At 42.1% G+C, this 15,597-nt stretch overlaps 1 protein-coding gene across 1 annotated transcript in view; it reads left to right on the top strand.

The window, feature by feature from the left end:
• The window catches only part of SLC6A11 (solute carrier family 6 member 11), a 191,236-nt gene that overhangs the window by 137,010 nt on the left and 38,629 nt on the right, over positions 1-15,597 (top strand). The window contains 3 exon segments of the mRNA XM_042454875.1: positions 8,161-8,187; positions 8,189-8,265; positions 15,357-15,481. Coding sequence (XP_042310809.1) covers positions 8,161-8,187; positions 8,189-8,265; positions 15,357-15,481 — 229 coding nt within the window.

Genomic DNA, 15,597 nt, shown 5'->3' with positions numbered 1-15,597 from the left:
ATTATTATTATTATTATTATTATTATTATTATTATTATTATTATTATTATCCTTTATTTATAAAGCGCTGTAAATTTACACAGCGCTGTACATACAACAACAAATGAGATTTATCCATATGCCATTCAAAGAGGAGGTAGTAAGGGTAGAGCAAGCGTCTTGATCCCTCCAATCCTGCACTATCACCATCCCCATTTGCTTTTCTCCATTCCTTCCCAAGTCAGCAAAGGATTCATTCTTGGAAGAGAGAGTTCTGGTGTTTGGCCTTGAGCTCTCCTCCTCCCAGCCCTCAGAGCCAGAGGCAGCGTGGGTCCTCCAAACTCAGCCTGAGACTACAAAAACCCTATACCAACACCTGCTCTGAGAGGAGCCCAGCATCAGAGAAAGAGTTCTGGCGTTTGGCCTTGGGCACACCTGAGCTCTCCTCCTCCCAGCCCTCGGAGCCAGAGGCAGCGTGGGTCCTCCAAACTCAGCCTGGGAAGATGAATTGAAGCACCTAGACCAGCCTCTACAGGCGAATGGCTATTCCAGTTCAGATATCAGAAGGGCTGCCAGACGCAGAAAAACCCAGAAGAGTGAAGACAAACAACCACCCAAAGGGAAGGTATTTCTACCATACATCAAAGGAGTCACAGACAGAATAGGCAAAGTGGTAAAGAAGCACAACCTCCAAATGGTTTATAAACTGTTCAAGAAAATCCAGCAAATGCTATGCTCAGCAAAGGACAAGAGAGACCCTCTCACAGCCACAGAAGTTTACCGCATACCATGCAGCTGTGGACAAGTCTACATAGAGACCACCAAACTCAGTGTCCAAACACGAATCAAGGAACATGAGAGACACTGCAGATGGGGTCAGCCAGAAAAATCAGCAGTAGCAGAACATATTACAAACCATCCTGGGCACAAAATGCTGTTTGAAAACACTGAAATTCTGGACCATGCCAACAACTATCAGGTCAGAATGCACAGGGAAGCCATTGAAATCCACAAACACTTGGACAACTTCAACAGGAAAGAAGAAACCCTCAAAATAAATAAAGTTTGGCTACCAGTCCTGAAGGACACCAAAACCAGGACTCAGCAAATGCAAATGAGAAACTACTCAGGGTCAGGGGCTTTCCCAGCAAACAATGATCACCAATTAGCACACACTAATTCTCTTTTGCATATCCTCCCACCCTGAGGAGACCATCAACAACAGAACAATACACAGATTAATATGGGAATCACTCCTGCCTTCCTAGGTCACACAATATACATTTATCCACTCTCTTCCAGGTTAGCATTCTCTGAAGATGCCAGCCACAGATGCTGGCGAAACCTCAGGAATAAACTCTTAATAGAGCATGACCACATAGCCTGAAAAACCCACAAAAAACTATGGATGCTGGCCATAAAAGCCTTCGACTCCACATCAGCAAAGATAGGCCAAGCACAGGTTTGTGGCTGAATTGTTAACTAAAGATCCACAAAGAGATTAATTCATGTTTTGTCTCACTATTCAGCAGATGACTCAATTGTAACAGAGACTAACCAACGTGATTTCCTCCAAGTGTCAGGTAGAACAAGTTTTGGGATGATTCAGTAAATAGATTCTGTAGTGTAGCGGTTCCCAACCTGTGGGTTGTGACCCCTTTGGGGTTGAACGACCCTTTCACAGGGGTCACGTAAGAGTCCCTTGAGGCTGAGAGAGTGTGACTTGCCCATGGTCACCCAATGGGTTTCATGGCAGAGCAGGGAATCAAACCAAGGTCTCCATCCAGGGAGACAGCCAAAGGGCCCAGCACTGTGGGGCTACCGAAAAGTCCCCACCCCCCAGCATCACAGCAACAGCCTGGCAACAGGCTGACAGCCAGTATGGCTGCCTCAGCAAAGCCCATGGGGCAAAAGCCCCACACCAGCAGCTTGAGCTGGAAGGGGCTGGAGGAGGAGGCTCAGTCGGTGCCCTCATTGTCGGCACCAGCCTTTGCTCTGTGGCGATGGAGGAATCTTTCCTCCCCCACTTCTGTGACTGTAAGCTTGGTCCCTTCCCCTCCCTCTTTGCTCCCTCCTCCTCCCCCTCCCGCTCTTCCCTCAGCAGAGGAGGTAGTTTGCCAGGCTGCGTTTTGGGCACTGCCAGCTCTGTCACCTCCCTACTCATGTGGATGGCTGCATCCTGATGTGTAGGGTGGCAAGGTGCTCTTGTTGTTGTTCTGTGCCTTCAAGTTGTTTCTGGCTTATGGTGACCCTAAGGGAAGCCTGTTGCCACGATTTATTTAAAAGTGGTTTTGCCAGTGTCTCCCTCTGAGGCCGAGAGAATGTGACTTGCCTAAAACCACTCAATGGGTTTCCATGGCCAAGCGGCAATTCAAACCCTGGTCTTCAATTCACAAATCACACTGGGCAAAATTTGCTCAGAGAGAAGTTGCCATTGCCTTCCCCATGGCTGAGAGAGTGTGACTTGCCCAAGGTTTCATAGCAGAGCAGGGAATCAAACCCAGGTCTCCAGAGTCCTAGTCCAACTTTCAAACCACTACAGCGTGCTGGTTCCTATTCCTATGTACTAACTATGAAATAATTGCAAACCTTTTTTGCTGCTCTTGTGTGTCTTCAAGTCCTTTACAACTCACGGCAAACCTAAGACAACCTTATGAGGTCTTCTTGGCAAGTTTCTTCAAAGAGGGGTTGGCATTACCATCCTCTCTGAGGCTGAGAGAGTGTGACCTGCCCAGGGCCACTTACTTGGCCACAAATTGTACATACCCCAGAATGTATCACCCAATATATTGGCAGCCCTTCCCCCCCAAAACTTTATCATTTCCCTCCAACCATTTCATTGCTGGGAGATGGAAATAATTTTTAAAGCATTTTAAATCTTGACTATTTTTTTAAAAAGTAAGGTCCAAAACACACTGCAGGAATAATCCATTTTGAGACCACTTTAACTGACCTAGCTCAGTGCTAGGGAACATGGGAGCTGTAGTTTCTTGTGGCCGCAGAACTCTGACAGGGAAGGCTAAATGTCTCACAAATTACATTTCCCAGGATTCCTTAGCATTGAACCAGGGCAGTTAAACTGGCCTCAAACTGGATTATTTCTGCAGCATGTTTTCAACCTAAATGGCCAATATGCTGTTACCATTATTCAGTTTTGTAGCTGTTGTTATAAATTGGAAAGACATAGAGTGCAAACTGCTCAATATATTTCTCTTCTGAAGTGAGACGTGTTCCAGCTGACTCTCACCTCTAAGGAGGGGGCTGCCAGGAGGATGAGGGAGGGCAGTGCCATAGGGGGGCATCAGGCGGTTTCTTGTGCATTTATATTTATATATTTTGTGAATTTATATTATTGTTTTTAGCTTTTATTTTGTAATGTCACCTACATTTTTCTTGAATGTCCTACATTTGGTGGTTTCTTTCCCTCCATTCTGATTATGACATCTGGTCTCTCTGCTCAAGGCTCCTCCACTGCTTGGCCTTCTCCCAAGAAAGAGCAGGGTGACAGCAGCAGAAGATGGAATTAATAGTATTCATATTCATAATTCATAATTAGTCATTAACAATAATTAATGAGAAATTATTAATAATTGGTTATTGATAATAATTAAATATTTATTAATTAATCAGATATTTACATTATGATTCATAACAGTAGCAAAATTACAGTTATGAGGTAGCAACAAAAATAATTTTATGGTTGGGGGTCACCACAATATGAGGAACTGTATTAAAGGGTCACAGCATTAGGAAGGTTGGGAACCACTGCTGTAGTGCCTTGACCAAGTTTTCCATAAATGGGTTTCATGGTTCAGCATACTTTTCTGGATTTTGGATTTGGTACTACAGCCATCCCTTTTCTTCCTCTGTGCACTGAAGGTTTTGATTCCTTTTTATGAACACATCATTATGAAGCTTCATGCAGATCCACTGCATCCTTGAGAAAGTGAAATATTAAAGACATACACACACTATTCCTCATTTACTTTAATAAAATATCCTGTTTTAGGCATAAGTGAATTTTAGAGGTTTGCTGAGAAGAATGGGAAAATCTAGTTTCATAAAGTTTCTTTCTTTACTGCCCATCCTGCTAAGGCTACATGGGGTTACGCATCAGCAGTAAAGAGTTTATCAAACTGATGTACTCTTAGAAATAGTTCTTGTGCCTTGATCCTGCAGTCACTGTGCTTCTTTTAAGATACTTGGATCTTGCTAATATTTGGCAAATAAATGATCAGTGCAGTAATCTTCCTACACTGCTGCAAGTGCTAATGGCCAACAGTTGATTTCGGGTGTGGAAATATCTTTTCCAAAATACTTTTGTTTAAAAAACTCATTGGCATATTTCCTCCCTTTTAAAAATTAATTGTCCTTTGTTTCCTGCTAGGGAAGTGTTTAAGACTGCTCAAGATCTCAAACAGTACTTGCTTCATTTTCAAAAGCAGTTTGTCATGCCATGGAGGAGTGGAGGTGGGGGACTATGCAAGAAGTACAGTTCTAAAACTTTCATGGCATGGAGTAGATGTTTTGTTATTCTCTGTATCTTGACCAATATTTTGTTGAATATACATTAATCCACGTTAGTTTTAGTTATACAGTCCTCCCTCCATTCTCGTGGTCTTTGGACTTGTGTGTGAAGGACAAATGGAGGGGGAAAGAATGGGGTGCATGCCCCCCTCGTATGCCTCCACATGCCCCCATGCACCCATGCCTATATTCAAACCAATGGGAATTGAATATAAGCAAAACTTCATTTTTGCAAGGTGGTCCTGAACGGATCCCCTGCAAAAAAAAGAGAGGCAACTGTGTATGTTTTCACTTGCCCCAGATGGTATTTGGCTTTCTAAAAGCTCATACTCTGTCAAAATGTTTTACCTATAAACTTCTCTCATTGATGAGTACATAATCTTTGAGATATAATCATCTATATTTTATTCATCTTGACAGTAGTAAAGTGATTTAACCTTCTGTTGCAAATTCAATGTGAACTTAATGGTGCTTCTAAACACACACTTTCACCTTTCAGCAGCAGCTGAGAATAGTCTAGCACTAAGCATTGTATTATGAAGTTTTCACAGATAATTTACTACCAAACTGAAGAAATTGCTACATTTGAGAAATATTTTGGTAATCATAAAGGCTCATCTATGACATAGCTGACATCTGTGACATATCATATACTGATATTGGCAATCCTCAAATTTCCAAAAACAATTTGCCATGAAGTATGAAGCTTTTGACTGACATAATAAATTGCTGGGTGCACAGAAACAGCTTCACAGTTTTGTTTTGCCTTTTTAAATTGTAGCCATAGCTTTTATAGCATCAATTAACAGATGGTCAGTAATATAGATTATATGTTTTTAGATATATTTTATCGAATAGTCCTGAAGTGGTTGGGGCAAGTTATTGAAAATGAATATTTATGAAGCAATGTCACAGTGTTATGATAAAATAGACTACAGTGTTCCATATTTGGAACAATATGTACAATTCTGTTTATTTCATCTTAAAAATAATAGCACAGATACTTAAAACAGTACAGAAGATTACTCCCTACACTACAGTGAAAAGTTGGTTTGTGTCTTTTTCATTTAGAAAAAAAGTAATGGGAGAAATGCCCCTAACCCTAATACGGACCGAGTCCATACAAAATGGCGGCACCCATTCCACACAGGGGCTGCCATCTTGACACCGCGAGTGTGCCATTGGCGCCTCGCGGCGTCATAACTGCACCACAAAGAGAAGCGCCATTTTGGCACTTCTTATTTGCAGCGGGGAGGAGCCGCGCGGTTTGGATGCTGGGGCTCCTCTGCACTGCAACCAGCAGTGGCGCGAGACTGCCCATTTTGGGTGGTCTGTAACGCACCACTGTTGTTGCTCCATGTGCTTTTGGAAGGGGTGAGTGGGACAGAAAGGCATGATATTATTTTAGTTAATACTGAAAAGTGTCCTATGCTTGCACTCTAAAACAAGAAGAAAAAGCCATCATAGTAACATACAAAAAACTGAAAAATAAATTAGAAACAATTCACATATGTTAGCTGTCTGATTCAAGGACCTAAATACCCTAAAGATATTAAACCTTGGTTAGTACTTGGATGGGAGATTACTAAAGAAGGTCAGGTACTGTAGGGTATATTTTAGAGGAAGGGGCTGACAAAAAACACTGCTAAGTATTCTTTGCCTAAGAAAAACATTTTAAATTCATGTGAACACCATAAATCAGTGGTTCTCAACCTTTGGTCCTCTAGATTTTTTTGAGACTTCAACTCCCAGAATTCCTGAACAATGAACATACTGACTGGGATTTCTGGGAATTGAAGACCAAAACATCTGGAGGCCCAAAGGTTGAGAACCACTGCATAAATTGATAAGTGACTTGAAGGGACAGAGAGAGAAAGCTGTCTGGAGCCGGATTCTTAAAAGCCAATACTATAGTGTATAATGTCATAACCTATTGTGAAACCATAGAATGTCATGCCTAATATCCAAACTTCTATCTACCCTCTCCTTTTCCCATTTCCTTGCTACTTCTTTCCTCAGAGTAACTTCATGAGGTGGCTTACTGGGGATGGAGAGCATGGGAGCAGTGAATTGCACTGTTTCCCTCCTCCTCTGAAGACCTCTGCTGATTCTGTCTTGCCACCTTTTCTTATAGTTTAACTTGCCTCACATGTAATCCTTCCTCTCACTTCATGCCTTTGCTGTGTTCCACTGTCTTATTCTTTGCACTCTTCTGCTGCATCTCCTATCCCCCTACCCTCCTTCTCTCACTTTGTGACAACACATCTTCCTCTCTTGCACCTTGCACCATGACACTCTTTTCACTGGTCCTCTCCCCTTTTCTACCCTCCTTTCCTTTCCCTTCCCTCCCTTGGCTGACTCTCTTTGCCCTCCTACTCTCACCTTATGGCCTAGCAATGTGCCACCCTCTTGCTTCTTATGCTCTGCTGTTTGCACTGCTTATTCTCCCATTTCTCCTAATCCATCCCTTGCCTCACATCACACCCTCAAAGAACACTCTTCCCTTGCTTCTTGTGCTTGGCTGCTCACTTTCCCTTCTCTCCTACTCCCTTCCTCATGCATCTTACAACCTCACAGTGTCTGCAGGGGCTAAAGAGTTACAATGGCGGGATACAGACGGGCAGGGGAAGACGTCTTAGAGGTGTATTCTGCTGAATACGGAGCCTCCAGACCGCCCGCCCTGGGGGGCGTGGCTCAGGTGTATGGGGCTTCCACATGGGGGCAGTGAAGACGCCTCACCTGGGGCCGTTTCTGACCCGCAGTTTCCATACCGCCGCCTCGGAGGACGCCGCAAAGAGAGAGGCAGCTTCCTCATGGGCGGCCAAAAACGGGGCTTTTTTTTTCTTTTGCCGGCTGGGGCACTATATAGAAAAGAAGCGGGGAAAAGCAGCACCTTTTTAATGCCGCTTCTTCCCGCTTGGGGCGTGCGGGTGGCGTGTTCATGGCGGCATTCAGGTAAGGGCCGTCTGAAGGCTCTACCTTCATGACATCATGAACACACCCCTTTTTGCCCGTCTGTAACCCGCCACTATTTTTTTTAATGAAAGCTTGCAATCTGGGCCAAATATTGGTCAAAACAGGCACTCAGTGCCATGCCTAGAATCTGGGTGGCATGCCTAGAATGTTCAATATAGCAACTCTACTTGAGAGGCTTTATGAAAGAGACTGTGCCAATGTACAAACAGAAGCACACTTCTGGATTTCAGCCATCTTTATCTTGCATAAGAATCTTATTCTGTCAGGAAAAGCTCTTTTGGACATGGAGAAGCCTTGTGCTCCTGAATGAATATAATTTCTTCTGAATGCACTTAGGAATAGCTGTCAACAAGCACGAACAGGTATTACAGAATTCCCAGAGCTTACAGAGAATTTATGAGAAGGGAGGGGGAAGGAGATACTTCTCCTGGTTGACTATGATGATAATAGGAAGAAGAATATACTCGTAAAAGAAAGTTAAGAACCTTTGCTTTCCCGTTGCTTTGACAAATGTAATTTTTGCAACTTCATGTAGCTTTCCAAATTAGGTATAATTGGAGTGTCTGACAACTTCATCTCTAGAATTAATTTATAAGCAAATATCCTTACAGATTTCTAAAAGATAAAACAATATTGCTGTTTCATTTTCTTTATTATTGATGTGTTTTGTACTTGTAGGTTTGGGTGGATGCTGGAACACAGATATTTTTTCTCCTATGCCATCTGTCTGGGATGCTTGACAGCCCTAGGGAGCTACAACAACTATAACAATAACTGTTACAGGTAAGATGCAGATACTATAGCTATCATCTGCTCTTCTGTTAGGTTAGGGCCAGGTCTAGCAAATATGAATCTATGTGCAGAACTATTTGCAGAAAATACAGACAGGACTAGTGTAGTTAAACTCAGAGATCTATTCACTCACATGTGTGCACACATTAGTACATATGGGCACATTGTCTGAATGTAATGATCGGTAACATTCAAACATGCATGACCCCTCACCATGTGCTGGGCTGGCTGAGGCTGCTGGGAGTTTTCCAGAGGGCCATAAATGGTCTGCCCCTGATTTAGGCTGTTGAGGACTTAGATAATCATACAATAGATAGACAATTTGAAGTCAAAGGCTTTCACTGCCAGCATCCATAGTTTCTTCTTCTTCTTATTATTATTAATAACCTTTATTTATAAAGCGCTGTAAATTTACACAGCGCTGTACGTACAATCTTTTTAATTAGATGGTTCCCTGCCCTCAGGCTTACAATCTAAAAAGACATGACATAAAAGGAGAAGGGAAAGGTGGTGGGGCTAGTAGGCTAATACATATAAAGTACATAGCAATACAGGAAATGGTTTGATAAAACAGGCATCAAAAGAACATCAAATAGCAAGCGACAATTATGCAATGCCTGGGAACGCTTCTCTGAACAGGATGGTCTTCAACTCTGTTTTGAAGCTGGTTAAAGAAGTGATGGCCCTTGCTTGTGGGGGAAGAAGGTTCCAGGAGTGAGGGGCAGCAAGTGAAAAGGGGCGAATCCGAGATGGGGCAGAGGAAATCCTGGGCTGGGACAGCAGACCTTGACTACCAGAACAGAGGGCCCTGGTGGGAAGGTGAGGAGAAAGAAGGTCTGATAAGTAAGGAGGGGCCAGCCCATGGAGGGCTTTAAACATCGACAGCAGGAGCTTGTACTGAATACGGAAAGGGAGGGGGAGCCAGTGAAGGGATGCCTACACAGGAGAGATGTGGTCAGAGCGGTGGGCGGAAGTGATAATGCATGCAACTGAATGCTGGACAGAGATTAAAGGACAGAGGTGAGAAAGAGGAAGCCCAGCCAGGAGGATGTTACAGTAATCAAGTCGTGAGACCACTAGGGCATGGACCAGGATCTTGGCAGTAGAGGCAGAGAGATATGGTCGGATTTTGGCAATATTGTACAAAAAAGAATCTACAAGCCTTGGCTGTGGTCTGGATCTGAGGGATACACGACAGAGAAGAATCGAAGATGAAACCAAGACTGTGGGCTTGCTGGACTGGTTGAATAGATATGTTGTCCACAGAGACAGAAAAGGAGTGTTGAAGGGTGGGCTTAGTAGGAAAGACAAGAATCTCCATCTTGGACATGTTGAGCTTCAAACGCCAATGGCGCATCCACTGTGAGACAAGACGAAACTTGCTGTTCAAGCCTTGGAGAAAGGTCGGGGGTGGAAAGATACAACTGGGTGTCATTGGCATACAGATTCTTGTGGGTTTTCGGGCTATGTGTCTGTGTTCTGTAAGTATTTATTCCTGATGTTGCACCTGTATCTGTGGCTGACATTTTCCTAAAATGCTGGCACGGAGGTGTGTGTGATAGATAGATAGATAGATAGATAGATAGATAGATAGATAGATAGATAGTGTGACTCTTGGTTGAGGGGAAGTGATTTACATGTTAATCCAGGGGTAGGCAACCTATGGCCCGCGGGCCGGATCCGGTCCGGTGAGGCCTTGGGACCGGCCCCAGCCCGGTCCTGCCGCCGATTGCCACCAGGGCCTTTGGCCTCTCGCGCAAGGGCACGGGGCCTTTGGCCTATCAGGAGGAGGTGGGCAAGCGGCGGGAAAAGGGGGGCAAGCAGCGGGCAAAGAGGGGCAAGTGGCGGGCAATGGGGGCAAGCGGGGTCAAGGGGGGCAATTGTCTATAGAAGCCTCAGAAACATGCATTTATATTCACATTTTTAAAAAAAATCAGCAATTTTTTTTTCGTGTCCTCCATTTTTTAAAAAAATGTGTCCTCCATTTGAAAATTTTGTCCTACATTTGTCCCGGTTTATTTATTTATATATATATATTTAAAAAAAATTATTTTTTTATTTTTGGGCCCCCCCCCCCCCCCCAGTTGTCTGAGGGACAGCAACCCGGCCCCCAGCTCAAAAAGGTTGCCTACCCCTGTGTTAATCTGTGTGCTGGTCTGTTGGGGAATGGCAAGGTCTCAGGGTGGGAAGATATGTGAGGAAGATTTGTGTCTATTTAATTAGAGATCCATTGTCTGCTGGGAAACACTCTGACCCTGGGTGATTTTCATTTGCATGTGCTAGATTTTGATTTGGTGTTGGTGAATTTTGCTATTCACCACCACACCAACACCCAACACTTCCTTTCAACCAAGGTTCACACAGTATATATCCCACACACCTCCATGTCACCATTCTTTGAAGATGCCAGCCACAGATGCAGACAAAACATCAGGAATAAATACTCCCAGAACACAACCACATAGCCTGAAAAACCCACAAAAAACAATTAGACAATTTTTAACTCATTTTTTATAATTTGTTGTAAATTGTAATTAGACTTTTTAGTTCTCTTATCAAATAAATTTATGAAGATAAAAGTTCATTTGTAAAAAAAATGTGCTGATGTTCGAAGGATGTAGTAAGTAATAATTAGTAAGTTGTTTATTCAGTCATTGACCAGTATAGAATATAATAAATATATGATAATAAAATAATAATTGTACAGTACAATTATTAGAACAGGATTCAAAAAATAAACATCAGAATCCAACTCCACCAGCTATCGTCAGTTGTCACCAGCCAGTTGGGAGTGCGTTTCGCACATAATATAAAAGAATTTTGCTACCTTAAGTACATCATTTGGGTCCTGATTGTCCAACAGATATCGTAAATAAAAGCTATCAGTATGTCTAGGATATTTGATTAAAAGAGGGGTTATCAGCTGATGGTGAATAAAAAGAACATGAGCTGTAATTTCTATAACACCGGCATCACAAGAGCAAAAACCAAGGTTTGTAGGGTATTTACCTGTACAGTGGTACCCCGGGATACGAAAGCACCGCGTTACGAAATTTCCGGGATACGAAAAAATTCCATAGGAAAAAACTGTTCCGGGTTACGTTTTTTTTTTTCGGCTTACGAAAAAAATTTTTGGTGCTTTTCGGCGCTTTTTCGCACGAAATCGCGGCTTCCAGCGCTAGCGCCTATGGCTTTTTCGGGTTGCGAAATCTTTCGGGTTATGAAGGGCACCGCGGAACGGATTAATTTCGTAACCCGGGGTATCACTGTATTTCCCTTCTAATACTGCTGTTGGGAGAACATTAAATCAAGCTAGTGATTGAAGGATGTATGTACATGCAGTGTACATCTTAAGATCCTGTGGAGCAGATTTGGGGGATGATGGGAGTTGCAGGGGACAGGAAAGGAAGGAAACCCCCCACCTCCATTGATTAGTGAAAGACCAGTCACATAACACTGAATGTAACCTACTATAACCAGCACATGTATTTTGATTTCTCATCATTTTAGCAAATGACCTAATTCAGAAGCTGTCTCCCTTATCTTTTGAAGTTCTCTAGCAGACTCTGTCATGGATACTAGAACTACATGATTTAAATATCAGTGCCGTACTGGTGGGATGTCATGATTTTTGCACTGCTTCACAAATTGTTCATTCCTCAGCAACAAATGATAAATTAGAGTTCTATTTGTTTATTATTACATATGAAAATATATTAAAAACCATATATTTGGGGCTGAAATCAAACTGTTCTTTGAAGAAAGTTGATTGTCTAGGTGCAAAATAGGTGTTAATGGAGAGAGCAAGAGCAAAGCCTGTTTCATAAACATTTTAGCCATAACAGCTGGGAACTGCTGTGTGGATATTAATTTTATATTCACCAAGAGAGAATTTGAGAACGGAGTATTGGCTCCCCCTAGTGTAAACTCTAATGCTTATCCACTCCCCTAGTTGTAAAGCAGATCCCAAAATCATAAATCTGGAAGTGGTGCTATTGCCATTTCAATTCACCTTAATTTCTTCTCTTTTATTATCCTAAATTAGCCTTTATTAATTTTCCCCTTAAGGCTGCTATTGTATGAAATTAAATTAGTTGATTCTGGATCAATTAATCTGTGTATGATTTTTGTTCTTTAAAAATCACATTATTAAAATAACCTGTAAGCTTATAATCATAATGTCCATATATTGCTAAAGTTGACCAAACACAATATTGAACATCTTTTGGGATCATTAAAAACAAAATTTTAAAAATTAGATATTTTGAAAAAATGAACCTTTTATATCAGAGTACAGTATCAGATTGCCTTAATATTTAATTTATTTTTTCCTAACTAAATTAGAACATTGTTATTAGCACAGTGAGGCTTCTGGAAGGAAGTTTTTAAGTTTATGTCTGTGTTTGTGTGTGTATGAACATCGATGGTCCTGGAGAAAGAAAGAAGTATCAAGGTTATCCTCAGGCCACAGAGATGACCAATAACCAGCTAGCCTATCTAGTTTCTACAACTCTAGTTTCTACAACTATAAATGTAGCAGGCGACTTCCATAATAACAAGGAGGATCTCTATGGATAACTCCCAAAATATAGACATCCCATGTAAATGGGCAATAAATTATTATTCAGTTTAAAAAGATGGTCCATGTTGGCCATAAAACAAAATCCAAAATCCATATTGTGCTGACAGCTTCTTTTTTAAAAAAATCCAAACAGAAGATATAGATATACATGTCAAAGGAAGCTCCGCTCGGCCACCTCCCTCGGCCTTTTCAGGAAGGAGCTAAAAACCTTCCTTTTCCAGCAGGCTTTCCCCTAATGTCCCAGTTGTAGCCCCTGCTCTCCCTTTACTGTTTGCATTCGTACTAGATCGGATGTTATTTATTTTTATCTTTTAATATGTATTAATTGATGTGTTTTTTGGTGACTTTGTAACACTGTTTTTATATTGTAACCCGCCTTGATCTTTGGAAAGGCGGGCTATAAATAAAGATATTATTATTGTTGTTGTTGTTTTTATTGTTATTGTTATTGCTATTGTTATTGTTATTGTTGTGAAATGTAAATCTGAAATGTTGTTGCTATCCTTTATTGACTTTGTTCCAAGTGATTTCACAGCCTTGTTTTTGTAGGAGGCAAAGCCTGAATTTCTGTCTTCAGAGTCTCTGTCTCTCTCTCTCTCAAAACAAACAAACAAACAAACAAACAAACAAACCTAGACATAGGCCTCTAGATTACAGGCCAGCATGGTATCATTGTTTGAGTATTGGACTAGGATTCTGGAGAACAGGATTCAAATCCCTGCTCAGCCATAGAAACCCACTAGGGCAAGTTGCATACCTTCAACCCTAGAGGAAGGCAATGGCAACCCCCCTCTGAACAAATCTTACCAGGAAAACCCCCAATAAAGTTGTCATAGGTTGGAAATATCTTGAAGACACACACCAACAGCAGCAACAACAACAACACTTTTCTTTTCTTGCATGATTTTTACCCTCTTGTCTGATCAAGACACCTGATGCAGAAGCCAGTGGCATTCAAAAGCTATTATAAGCTTTCTGGCTGAACTAATAAAAGTGCTGACACAACGAGTATTATGGATTTTGTATAATTAATCTAATTCCAGTATCCCAACTAGAGTCTTCATTCCCACCCTCCAGGATCAGTGGTATATATTGGCCTGATTTGAATGATCAAATCCTGATTTAATAAACCAGGATTTGCATAAATACCTATGGGCAATCCCTTTGCTGCTGTATATGACAAATGTGGCCAGTATATTGCTTTAGATTTTGAATGCATCCTGTCTACTTAAACCTAAGAGACTTTTCATAGCTAAATTATGTTCTCCCCAATTAAGTTGTAGCCTGCAATTGTTATCACTTGTTGGACATATTTTACTAAATAATAAAATGCACAGCTTTCACTTTTATTTCGCGGCTGTTCGCTGTGTGACATAACATCAGTTCTTTGAGGCTGAAGTGCTATATCATGGGACTGAAGAACATTTCTCATCTGTTCTTTGGAAATAGATCTCAACAAATTGGGGAAGGGAGAGCTAGTTTATGCAAACGCCAAGTATTACAGCTACTGCTTAGCTGTCTGAAAAAGTGTTGAATGAATCTCATTAGGACCTGCAACTTAGGGGTGAAACAGATGGGCAGGAAGGAGCAGCCAGTAGCCGCTCCTGGCCCAATTGGCCCAGGGCTGTAGCAAACACACAGCGCAGCCTGGGAGGCATCCAAATGGACTGCAGCAAGAAGCAGAAAATAGTCACTTCTTTTTGGCTGCCTTAGGCAGTCCCAATGCAACCCCAGGGTGGCTTATGGACACTCCAGGGGTGTGTGTTGTCTAAATGCAATGCCCCTGGAGTGGCTGGAAGCCACCTTCATCTGCCCATCGGTTTAGGGCTTTACTTAGTGAGTAAAACAAGCAAGGAATTCCAGTTTTTAAAAAGATGTTATAGTGACAGGGAGACTACATTTTGGGCTTCCTGGTTTGAAGGATAGATGTGTGAATGTCCTTTCTATAGACTTTGAGTTGAAGTGTTTTAGTTCCTGTTGTGGGAATTGCTTAATCATTTGTGGAATCCACTGCTTTTCAAGGTAGTCTACATTTGGAGTGAAACAGACCGCCCCAAAGGGGTGCCTTTAAGTTGTTCCTTTCGAAGGTGGATTGGGGCCTTGGCAACCAAAATCCATGGCCCTAATCTGCCTTGAAGCTGCCTGAAGAAGGAGCAGCAAAGAGCCACTCCTTTTTCAGGTGGCTAAAAGCTGGCTTTTCTAGGCCGCCGCAGCTGAAACTGGCTTTAAGGTGCTCTGGCAGCATGTAACACTGCACTGCCAGAGTGCCTGGAAGCTGGCCCTTATGCAGGCAGCTGCTCAACTTGAAGCTGGCTTCCAGGCATCTTGGGAGTGGGTGCGTCTGTATGCCATGTCCCCAAGACACCCAGAAGCTGGCTTTTTATGCCAGTGTGTTTTGCAAGTTTCTGTGTTTTTTTGCCAACCAGTACAGATATTCATTTGAAAGAATCCTGTGGAGTGAATTTATAAAACAAATCATAAATCTATCTTTTATCCATAGAGACTGCATTATGCTGTGTTGTTTGAACAGCGGCACAAGCTTTGTTGCTGGTTTTGCCATCTTTTCTGTCCTTGGCTTTATGGCATATGAACAGGGGGTGCCCATAGCAGAAGTTGCGGAATCAGGTATGTTGTAAAAATATGTTTCATATTAATCGCCTCTGGTTTAGGTCCTTTGGAATTAACATGGGGACTGAGTAGGATTTTTTTTTTCTTCAGTAGGGGAGATCTTTTAAAAAACT

The sequence above is a fragment of the Sceloporus undulatus genome, chromosome 2, assembly GCF_019175285.1.
Source record: "Sceloporus undulatus isolate JIND9_A2432 ecotype Alabama chromosome 2, SceUnd_v1.1, whole genome shotgun sequence".
In the NCBI taxonomy this organism is placed as follows: Eukaryota; Metazoa; Chordata; class Lepidosauria; order Squamata; family Phrynosomatidae; genus Sceloporus; species Sceloporus undulatus.
The sequence above is the reverse complement of the archived record's forward strand: the minus strand, read 5'-3'. Positions and strand labels throughout refer to the sequence as shown.